The sequence below is a fragment of the Schistocerca nitens genome, chromosome 1, assembly GCF_023898315.1.
Source record: "Schistocerca nitens isolate TAMUIC-IGC-003100 chromosome 1, iqSchNite1.1, whole genome shotgun sequence".
Classification (NCBI taxonomy): Eukaryota; Metazoa; Arthropoda; class Insecta; order Orthoptera; family Acrididae; genus Schistocerca; species Schistocerca nitens.
In genome coordinates, this window is record NC_064614.1 from 735,362,200 (window position 1) to 735,374,692 (window position 12,493).

At 42.2% G+C, this 12,493-nt stretch overlaps 1 protein-coding gene across 1 annotated transcript in view; it reads right to left on the reverse strand.

The window, feature by feature from the left end:
• Nucleotides 1–12,493, reverse strand: part of LOC126260181 (amphoterin-induced protein 3-like) — a 188,436-nt gene that overhangs the window by 12,354 nt on the left and 163,589 nt on the right. The window contains exon 3 of the mRNA XM_049957453.1: nucleotides 9,820–10,393. Coding sequence (XP_049813410.1) covers nucleotides 9,820–10,393 — 574 coding nt within the window. The remainder of the gene's footprint in view (nucleotides 1–9,819; nucleotides 10,394–12,493) is intronic.

Consider the following 12,493-nt stretch of genomic DNA (forward strand, 5'->3'; position numbering starts at 1 on the left):
TTTTAAATATTGAATTACACGATGTCACACACCAGAGTCACACACCAGAGTCACATGACAACATTTTGTTCATTTCATGTGCATTGTGTATAAGAACATTATTATTTAAGTATTTTTTTGCAGATTGTCGTTATTGTAATGATTTTGTACATTCATAATGAGCTAATTATTATTTTAAATTAAGTACACATGTTGTTGTTGTTGTCGTCGTCTTCAGTCCTGAGACTGGTTTGATGCAGCTCCCCATGCTACTCTATCCTGTGCAAGCTTCTTCATCTCCCAGTACCTACTGCAACCTACATGCTTCTGAATCTACTTAGTGTATTTATCTCTTGGTCTCCCTCTACGATTTTTACCCTCCACGCTGCCCTCCAGTACCAAATTGGTGATCCCTTGATGCCTCAGAACATGTCCTACCAATCGATCCCTTCTTCTAGTCAAGTTGTGCCACAAGCTCCTTTTCTCCCCAATTCTATTCAATACCTCCTCATTAGTTACGTGATCTACCCATCTAATCTTCAGCATTCTTCTGTAGCACCACATTTCGAAAGCTTCTATTCTCTTCCTTTCCAAACTATTTATCGTCCATGTTTCACTTCCATACATGGCTACACTCCATACAAATACTTTCAGAAATGACTTCCTGACACGTAAATCTATACTCGATGTTAACAAATTTCTCTTCTTCAGAAACGCTTTCCTTGCCATTGCCAGTCTACATTTTATTTCCTCTCTACTTGAACCATCACTTATTTAGCTCCCCAAATAGCAAAACTCCTTTACTACTTTAAGCGTCTCATTTCCTAATCTAATTCCCTCAGCATCTCCCGACTTAATTCGACTACATTCCATTATCCTCGTTTTGCTTTTGTTGATGTTCATCTTATATCCTCCTTTCAAGACACTGCCCATTTCGTTCAGCTGCTCTTCCAGGTTCTTCAGTGTGTCTGACAGAATTACAATGTCATCGGCGAATCTCAAGGTTTGTTATTTCTTCTCCATGGATTTTAATACCTACCAGGAATTATTCTTTTATTTCCTTCACTGCTTGCTCAATATACACTCCTGGAAATGGAAAAAAGAACACATTGACACCGGTGTGTCAGACCCACCATACTTGCTCCGGACACTGCGAGAGGGCTGTACAAGCAATGATCACACGCACGGCACAGCGGACACACCAGGAACCGCGGTGTTGGCCGTCGAATGGCGCTAGCTGCGCAGCATTTGTGCACCGCCGCCGTCAGTGTCAGCCAGTTTGCCGTGGCATACGGAGCTCCATCGCAGTCTTTAACACGGGTAGCATGCCGCGACAGCGTGGACGTGAACCGTATGTGCAGTTGACGGACTTTGAGCGAGGGCGTATAGTGGGCATGCGGGAGGCCGGGTGGACGTACCGCCGAATTGCTCAACACGTGGGGCGTGAGGTCTCCACAGTACATCGATGTTGTCGCCAGTGGTCGGCGGAAGGTGCACGTGCCCGTCGACCTGGGACCGGACCGCAGCGACGCACGGATGCACGCCAAGACCGTAGGATCCTACGCAGTGCCGTAGGGGACCGCACCGCCACTTCCCAGCAAATTAGGGACACTGTTGCTCCTGGGGTATCGGCGAGGACAATTCGCAACCGTCTCCATGAAGCTGGGCTACGGTCCCGCACACCGTTAGGCCGTCTTCCGCTCACGCCCCAACATCGTGCAGCCCGCCTCCAGTGGTGTCGCGACAGGCGTGAATGGAGGGACGAATGGAGACGTGTCGTCTTCAGCGATGAGAGTCGCTTCTGCCTTGATGCCAATGATGGTCGTATGCGTGTTTGGCGCCGTGCAGGTGAGCGCCACAATCAGGACTGCATACGACCGAGGCACACAGGGCCAACACCCGGCATCATGGTGTGGGGAGCGATCTCCTACACTGGCCGTACACCACTGTTGATCGTCGAGGGGACACTGAATAGTGCACGGTACATCCAAACCGTCATCGAACCCATCGTTCTACCATTCCTAGACCGGCAAGGGAACTTGCTGTTCCAACAGGACAATGCACGTCCGCATGTATCCCGTGCCACCCAACGTGCTCTAGAAGGTGTAAGTCAACTACCCTGGCCAGCAAGATCTCCGGATCCGTCCCCCATTGAGCATGTTTGGGACTGGATGAAGCGTCGTCTCACGCGGTCTGCACGTCCAGCACGAACGCTGGTCCAACTGAGGCGCCAGGTGGAAATGGCATGGCAAGCCGTTCCACAGGACTACATCCAGCATCTCTACGATCGTCTCCATGGGAGAATAGCAGCCTGCATTGCTGCGAAAGGTGGATTTACACTGTACTAGTGACGACATTGTGCATGCTCTGTTGCCTGTGTCTATGTGCCCGTGGTTCTGTCAGTGTGATCATGTGATGTATCTGACCCCAGGAATGTGTCAATAAAGTTTCCCCTTCCTGGGACAATGAATTCACGGTGTTCTTATTTCAATTTCCAGGAGTGTATAAACCGAATAACATCGGGGAGAGGCTACAACCCTGTCTCACTCCCTTCCCAATCACTGCTTCCTTTCATGCCCCTCGACTCCTATAACTGTTATCGGGTTTCTGTACAAATTGTAAATAGCCTTTCGCGCCCTGTATTTTACCCCTACCACCTTCAGAATTTGAAAGAGAGTATTCCAGTCAACATAGTCAAAAGCTTTCTCTAAGTCTACAAATGCTTGAAACGTAGGTTTGCCTTTCCTTAATCTAGCTTCCAAGATAAGTCGTAGGGTCAGTATTGCCTCACGTGTTCCCATATTTCTACGGAATCCAAACTGATCTTCCCGAGGTCGGCTTCTACTAGTTTTTCCATTCGTCTGTAAAGGATTCGCGTTAGTATTTTGCAGCAGTGGCTTATTAAACTGATAGTTCGGTAATTTTCACATCAGTCAACACCTACTTTCTTTGGGATTGGAATTATTATATTCTTCTTGAAGTCTGAGGGTATTTCGCTTGTCTCATACATCTTGCTCACCAGATGGTAGAGTTTTGTCAGGACTGGCTCTCCCACGGCCCTCAGTAGCTCCAATGGAATGTTGTCTACTCCCAGGGCCTTGTTTCTACTCAGGTCTTTCAGTGCTCTGTCAAACTCTTCGCGCAATATCGTATCTCCCATTTCATCTTCATCTACATTCTCTTCCATTTCCATAATATTGTCCTCAAGTACATCGCCCTTGTATAGACCCTATATATACTCCTTTCACCTTTCTGCTTTCCCCTCTTTGTTTAGAACTGGGTTTCCATCTGAGCTCTTGATATTCATACAAGTGGTTCTCTTATCTCCAAAGGTCTCTTTAATTTTCCTGTAGGCAGTATCTATCCTATCCCTAGTGAGATAAGCCTCTACATCCTTTCATTTGTCCTCTAGCCATCCCTGCTTAGCCATTTTGCACTTCCTGTCGATCTCATTTTTGAGACGTTTGTATTCCCTTTTGCCTGCTTCATTTACTGCGTTTTTATATTTTCACCTTTCATCAATTAAATTCAATATTTCTTCTGCTACCCAAGGATTTCTACTAGCCCTCGTCTTTTTACCTACTTGATCCTCTGCTGCCTTCACTACTTCATCCCTCAGAGCTACCCATTCTTCTTCTACTGTATTTCTTCCCCCCAATCCTGTCAATTGTTCCCTTATGCTCTCTCTGAAACTCTGTACAACCTCCGGTTTAGTCAGTTTATCCAGGTCCCATCTCCTTAAATTCCCACCTTTTTGCAGTTTCTTCAGTTTTAATCCACAGTTCATAACCAATAGATTGTGGTCAGAGTCCACATCTGCCCCTGGAAATGTCTTACAATTTAAAACCTGGTTCCTAAATCTCTGTCTTACCTTCTAGTATCTCCAGGATTCTTCCATGTATACAGCCTTCTTTTATGATTCTTGAACCAAGTGTTAGCTATGATTAAGTTGTACTCTGTGCAAAATTCTAACAGGCGGCTTCCTCTTGCATTTCTTAGCCCCAATCCATATTCACCTACTATGTTTCCTTCTCTCCCTTTTTCTACTAACGAATTCCAGTCACCCATGACTATTAAATTTTTGCCTCCCTTCACTGTCTGAATAATTTCTTTTATTTCACACTTCATTTCTTCAATTTCTTCGTCATCTGCAGAGCTAGTTGGCATATAAACTTTTACTATTGTAGGAGACGTGGGCTTCGTATCAATCTTGGCTACAATAATGCATTCACTATGCTGTTTGTAGTAGCTTACCCGCATTCCTATTTTTTTTTTATTCATTATTAAACCTACTCCTGCATTACCCCTATTTGACTTTGTATTTATAACCCTGTATTCGCCTGACCAAAAGCCTTGTTCCTCCTGCCACCGAACTTCACTAATTCCCACTATATCTAACTTTAACCTATCTATTTCCCTTTTTAAATTTTCTAACCTACCTGCCCGATTAAGGGATCTGACATTCCACGCTCCGATTTGTAGAATGCCAGTTTTCTTTCTCCTGATAACGACTTCCTCTTGAGTAGTCCCCGCCCGGAGATCCGAATGGGGGACTATTTTACCTCTGGAATATTTTACCCAAGAGGACGCCATCATCATTAACCATACAGTAGAGCTGCATGCCCTCGGGAAAAATTACGGCTGTAGTTTCCCCTTGCTTTCAACCGTTCGCAATACCAGCACAGCAAGGCCGTTTTGGTTAGTGTTACAACGCCAGTTCAGTCAATCATCCAGACTTGCCCCTGCAACTACTGAAAAGGCTGCTGCCCCTCTTGAGGAAGTACACATGAGAAATGAAAAAAAGACGAATTTATAATGTAACATAATTTCAAAGAGGAAACTAAAATAAGTGAGTAAATAATAACGAGAAAACTAATTAACTTTTATATATTTTAATTATAGGTTTTGAAAATACTCTGGCAGCACATTCTGTACAACTTATTTTCCGAAGATTGTATTTCAGGAAACAGCTTTAGTACAAGCGGATAGATGTGCATGAAAGCTTCTTTAATTTTAGTTGTAACAAAAGTTTCCATTTTTGAGAATTAAGTGTGGTAGGGTAGTTTGTACTACTTCAGCTTATTACAAAAGTTGATTACACAGTTTTCAAGAACATTAATAATATTTGAACTATTGTATGAAGCATTTTTTTTTGTATCATGGTTTTGAAGATATTCCTTCTATGCATAAAATGCCAAATTACCTTTCATATTATGTTTTATTACTTAAAAGTGTAACTGAGCAGAAACTAAAAACTAAGTATTGCATTATTATGAGTCCTACACATACGAGCCAAGTTTCATCAAGATCGTTTAATTACACCTGGGAATGTTCCCTTATAAATACAGCTATTCAGTAATGCAATAATAAGATATGTTAATCTATGCAGAGTGTTAAGATTTAACTCTGTGAGTACAGTTACGCTGCTTTGTTTTCATTTATTGTATGATAATCTTTAACGCAAGTCATGTGATCAGTGCCTAAAGTAATGCCAGTGTGATGACCATATAAAGTAACTGCAATCTGGACTCAAGCGTGACATGTGAAATCAGTTAAAGGACTTTGTCACTTTGTGCAAGTTTCAGAAAATGTGCAACATAGATTAAAGTACTTTATTTTGCAATAGTCTGACTGAACTGATGTGTTTTTTGAAGTTTGCAGTACTTGGGTTGATTTCCAGTGCCTGTCCAAAAGAAACGATAGTTGTCATCCTTTCCCAATTCGACGAATTTTCCAGAACTGAAATGCTGCATTATTTGGACATTAACAAATCTCTCCATTTGGAGTGGAGGCGGCTGTTCGGTCTCAAATTGCGTTCCATGCAGGTGTTTCTTCTTTCATAGTCATCCACTGGCTTGTTACTTTTTTGGTCAGTTTGCTCGAGGAGCGCAGCTGTACCTGGCTCTGTTTGAAACACCAAGTTTCGAACCCCTCAGCCTGCCTCCTTTCATACATTGCTAGTGTGCAAGTCTCAGAGTCATAATACAGCACACTTCATATCAATATCTAGGTTACTTTCCTCAGCGGTAGGCTAGGTGAGTTTAAAATTTTCCTTTATAGACTGATAGTACAACTTGATTGTAGTCCGTAATAGTGTGTATAAACGGAAATCTGAAGTCAAATGGTATGAGCTGGTAGAGGAGAAAATCTCTGATGCTATGCTATCAATGTAATGAGCATTTGGAAGCCACTATCTTGGGTGTAACTTTTAATTTTCATATACAAAGAGTGTCATGTGACTTTTCAAACAGAGAACAATATGAGAAAATCACTAGTGCCTTTCATTTGGGCGTAGCTTTGTTCAGTCTTGAGTTATGATGCTGATGCTGACCAGGTGATTCAGGAGACAAAACAGCTAAGGTCATCAGTTTCCTATTCACCTCTTCCCAGGACAGAAGCAGCGTACCCGATCTGTCTGTCTATGGTGCAAATTCTGCGTGCAAGTGTGAGAAAGTGTACTAAATGTTTGCGTAGTGTGTTTTCTAAGGCGGAACTTTGAGACCAGCCCGGTATTCACCTAGTGGGATGTGGGAAACTACATGTTAGCATGTTTCAGAGCTGCAAGATTCAGAGCTGCAAGATTCAGAGCTGCAAGATTCAGAGCTGCAAGATTCAGAGCTGCAAGATTCAGAGCTGCAAGATTCAGAGCTGCAAGATTCAGAGCTGCAAGATTCAGAGCTGCAAGATTCAGAGCTGCAAGATTCAGAGCTGCAAGATTCAGAGCTGCAAGATTCAGAGCTGCAAGATTCAGAGCTGCAAGATTCAGAGCTGCAAGATTCAGAGCTGCAAGATTCAGAGCTGCAAGATTCAGAGCTGCAAGATTCAGAGCTGCAAGATTCAGAGCTGCAAGATTCAGAGCTGCAAGATTCAGAGCTGCAAGATTCAGAGCTGCAAGATTCAGAGCTGCAAGATTCAGAGCTGCAAGATTCAGAGCTGCAAGATTCAGAGCTGCAAGATTCAGAGCTGCAAGATTCAGAGCTGCAAGATTCAGAGCTGCAAGATTCAGAGCTGCAAGATTCAGAGCTGCGAGATTCAGAGCTGCAAGATTCAGAGCTGCAAGATTCAGAGCTGCAAGATTCAGAGCTGCAAGATTCAGAGCTGCAAGATTCAGAGCTGCAAGATTCAGAGCTGCAAGATTCAGAGCTGCAAGATTCAGAGCTGCAAGATTCAGAGCTGCAAGATTCAGAGCTGCAAGATTCAGAGATGCAAGAATAATTCTAATATCCTCTGACATGCCTATTCATGTAGCGATGGAAACGCTCCACCATTTTACAGCTTTTTGAAAAGCCTTTTGAATGTCACCAAAGAGACTTCTGGAAGTAAGGATGTTACAATATTCAAAATTATACCAATAATTAGTTCTTTGCCAACATAACTTAGCAGTATCACACCAATATCAACAAATGTCAAAGATTGCAAGGCGTTATTGAGAGAGCTGGAGAAAAAGTATCGTTTAATTGATTGAGATGACGATGCATCCACTGCCACCCTATTTGATCTAAATTTAAACACTTGCATTTTCAAAATCCAGCAGCATAGAGGCGAGTCATAAAAACTCAAAATTACGGTTTATGAGCAATGGCGTAGTCCACGTGATCGGAGGAAGATACTGCTTCGTCTACTGTACACTGGAATACGATTATTGGAAACGTCAAACAGCTAGCGTACGGCACACACTACTTGGCAAACCTCTTAATATATTTAAAGAGAAATCCATTTGGAGCATTGGAAGACATGAACGACAATTTCCCATGTTTATACAAATACACTCAATAATATTAACTCATGGTCGTTACGACATCTCTGTCGAGTGAGTCAGTGTCATTTCCGAAAGATGATGCATCTATGACTCATAATAGAACAAGTTGTCTCCTAGATATTTACAATAATTCCTCTTTCTGGACGGGGTCGCTTATTTGTTTAAGGATTTTCATTGGTAAAGAAACAAAATTATTTCATGTACATCTATGAGACTACTACTCAATTCACACTCAGGTGCCTGGCAGAATGTCCATCTAACCCCCTTTCGTTCTTTTTCTATAGTGTCCCGCTCTAAAAGCGCGCGAGAAAAACGAACACCTTAATATTTCCGTACGAGCTCGTATTTTGTCATTTCTCCCTAAGTAGGTGGGCGTCAAGAAAATATTCTCTCTTTCGAGGGAGAAGGTTAGAGATCGAAATTTGCTGGAAAGATCACGCCGCAATGAAAAATACCTTTGGTTTATTGGACTACATAAAATAAGCAATCAGGTCAAATATACATACACAGCATTGCTTCATTCACATACGAAATTAAGAAAGAATCGATATGAGTAGATATCGATACTTTTGGAGTAGTCATAGGAGTAATAACGCAAGATGACTTCAGTTGTTTTGAACTGAGTGGTATCGATACTCTGATGTATTTGAACATCCATATCTGTTGGGAAACACGAAGGCAATTGCGTATGCGGCGAGGATCAGTATCTTCGCATACCTTAGAGAGCGTATTGTTGACGCTTGTGCTCCCATTCCGGTAATGGGTCTGGTCAAGTCCATGAGTAATGGCTCAAGTGAATAACAACAGACTTAAAAACGTGCTAAACAACAGTTGGAGCGCACCCTCTAGTCTGTGTGTTATCACCAACATTCGCCTTATTGTGTACAAAATGGGGACAATTCTAGGCTGAATAAAGCTATGATCAAATAAAAACACTTCATTGCTTTTCTGGCGTAATTCTCTGTCTGCTTGATATGCCATGACCCCTCATTCATTTGAAAATTAGGAGTTTTATCCAGGACGGTGACTTTCAAAATGGCTGGTACGTTGTTAAATAGCGTCAAAGGTTTCCCTCTTTCCGAAGTCATACTATTTGACTTCTAAATTCTTTTCATCTTCCTATTTTTTGTTTTAGGTCTGTTGTTCCACATCTTCACACCAGCGCTTACTATATTTTGTGTGTTTGTTGACAACAAAGGTTATAGTTTTACTACATTGCTCTCCACAAGCATTCAACAAAGATGAATTCAGGACCACCTAAATTTAATCTATGCCTTCACAGTTACAAAAATAATTAGGTCAATTTCTGTAAGAGAACAACAGTTTCAGGAAACCACATTTCTGGCTAACAAAAGCTGCTACATGCGTGAGGGAATGTCTTCTGCTAGATACACAGTGTGATTCCGAGATGAAGTTACCAACTTTCAGGGATGGAGAAGGCTAAATGTATCAGTCTGGTCTGGAAACGATGGAGGCTAAATTTACAAGTGACAATCGTTCTGATATCTCCGACAGTGGCATACATGCAGTGGTACTGTAGTTGCTAAGACTGTAGGGTAAGCAACGTTCCGAGATTGTAGTATCGGCCAAACCAGGAAACTTTGTGCAGTAAACATGGGTTCAAAAATGCATACCTTGTTAAATAGAAAGGATTTGTTTCATATTAGTGAAGATGATGAGCTCTGAACTCTTCAGGTATGCATTTCAGAGACCATGTTCACTGGACATTCTTTCCTCCTCCCTCCCTCCTCCCCCCCTCCTCCCCCCCCCCCCCCCCTCGTTTCGACATCTGGTAGTTGCCTACGATACAATCTTAGCAGCAACAGTACCGATCGGAGGTATCAGGGTGATTTTTGCTTGTAACTTCCGATTCTGTCGTTATCGTACCAATCCCTTATCTAAGACTGATACATTTACCAGTCTCTATCACCCATGAAAGTTGATATCATCACTGAATCACGTTTCTCGTCGGAGCTAATACTCCACTCGTAGGTACACAAAATAGTGGACATTGTGTGCGCCCGCACCAAAAAGTGTTCATTTACAAGAAAAATATACGGCATACATTAACAGATACGTACCTGTATCGGTTGGAGGGCAGTTGAGAGACACTTGCGGAATTAACTTAATGTTCCTCCTCTCAATCCACGTGGAGAACAAGTAACAGTCACACTTATCGAGTCCACCTTTAAACAATTTTGAGTTGTGGCTTGCATCTATTTCTTTCAAGCGACACATTGGAGCAATGTCTGTGATTTTTATACTTCGCAGTTCATTCCCTGAAACATTTAAGTACTCTAACTGAGGCACCATCCACAGAGGGGGAAATTCTTTCAGCTTGTTCTTGGCAAGTGACAGCACCTTCAGGCTGTTGCTGACTGGAGCACCTTTGTAAACATCTGGATCGTCCAGAATAATCCCGTTTTGCGAAAAGTCGAGTTTTCTTAACACGGGCAACCGCAGAACATCGAAGGGTATTCTACGGAATACATTCAAAGACAGATCGAGAACCTCTAGGGAACTTAGAGGAGTGAACACTCCATCGTCCGCAAGGTATATCGTGTTATCTCCTAAGTACAGAAACCTCAGACTGGAATATTTTGACAGAGAGTTGGTAGCGAGCTCTCTTATCTTGTTGTCAGACACATCCAGAACCTGTAAAAAAGAAAAGAAAATCATTAATATTTTACATCAGAATATTCTAAACATTCTTGTGTTCTTGAAAACTTCTTCACAACAGGTAACACCATATTTAAGGCCCATGTAAGGTGACAGGGTAAGACATCATTAAACGAAAAGAAGAAACTAGAATAGTGACATTTCAGTCAGGTGCCACAGAGTTGTGTATGTTCACAGTCCACTTTTTAGTTTTAAGACTTTCGATAAAACACTTTCTGTTTAATAAAGCTGTAAGTGCGTTCTGTAGCTATAAAACAGACGCTTGGTGTTTTTATCTTCTCTGTTTGTCGGCTTTTGTGCTAACACCTCAGACGCAGAACCTTCGTTCACCTCATACCTCCAGTTTCTGTTTATAAATGTACTTGTTCGCTATACGAATAGCAACGCTGACATTTAATAATGGAAAAGTCGATAAGTCGTGCATTAGCGAACCCTTTCCGGAGAAACAAAAGAAATCCAACACTCATCTGAGAACAGAAAACTTTTATGACGGAGATTAGACGCTTCGCCGAAGCGTACTGCGTCCACAGCGTGCAGTCACTGGTGTCCCTTTGTACCCAGAAGTTGAGTGTAGTGGCTCAAAAGCAGCGAAGTTGCACCAAGGGGGTTTGCCTTTCTCACACTTTCTTTACTCCTAACACGGTCTCAGATCGTCAATATGGTAGCTCTTTTTACACACATAGCAGTATTTATTTTCCCAGGCATTTTATGGACAGTAAATAACTCTTGCACTCAGGTTGCCACGTAACCGTGACCTTTTTAGTTTCATAATCGAAGAAAGGCTTTCACACATGCATGTCGATCGAAATATTTTAACACACTTGCAACCTCATTATGGAGAAGTGAAAACACTTCCCGAAGAAAACAATCTAGATCTCCTGTATGGTTTTAACGCAAAAGAAATTGTCATGTAAACGGGAATTACATTGCAGACCAGTCAGTTCCATCTGCACATGGCACATACGCGCTTTCAGCTGAAAGAACAAACGATCTTGAAAACTTCTCTTAAACAGATATAAGATTGGCATTGTACTCACAACACTTAGAAAACTATCCTAGAATTCTTTCAAGACCACAATGAATTCTTGAAACCTCGAGTCGTCTTTAACGCCAGTGACCTTAGGGATATGGACGGCGCTTTTTGCTGGAATTCGTCCCTTCAACAAAGCGATTTATTTTTTAATAACTATGTCCAATAGATTTAACATCAAAGGGTGGCCCCAGTAAATGAGTCTAGGATGTTGGTCTTCACAACAATCATGAAAAGTATAATGCATGGAAAAAGTATTCAACTACTGAATTCAATCTTCACCCAAGTGAATCTAAATTTATTAATCGTAATGACATGAACATGGATCTCAATAAGCACACTGCAGAAGAAAGATCTAATTCGAACACGGAAATGACATAAAACTAGCACTGACTAACTTTGTGACATGTTCGAAAAAGCAATCGGGATTCAGAAATAATCATCATCCTGATAAATTAGTCGTGTGAAACGTAGCTGCAGGTGCACGCACATTGATAGCAGGATCATGCTCAAAGGTGAAATGAAAAACACATATGCACCTACGCCTGCTCACCTCGTCATGGCTGGCCGGAGTCGCCGAGCGGTTCTAGGCGCTAAAGTTTGGATCCGCGCGACCGCTACGGTCGCAGGTTCGAATCCTGCCTTGGGCATGGATGTGTGTGATGTCCTTAGGTTAGTTAGGTTTAAGTAGTTCTAAGTTCTAGGGGACTGATGACCAAAGAAGTTAAGTCCCATAGTGCTCAGAACCATTTGAACCTCGTCGTGAATTCACCGATGAGAATTTATTTAAGTATTGGAAAACGTTAATTTGACATCTCCCTAACCAATTGGTGCTGCCAGATAACTCACCATAATCGCTGAGTAGAAATGCAAGCTGTATAGGTGCTGCCAGCTGTCTCTAACAGTCGTCAGACACACGACAGCCTCCTCTCCCATCGTGAATTCTCTTGCTGATGATTAACGTTTTTCGATACTTAAATAAGTAAGTCAAAGACCGCTGGCCAACCGTAACTCGGTATCCTATGTGAAACACAGTTTCGACGAAA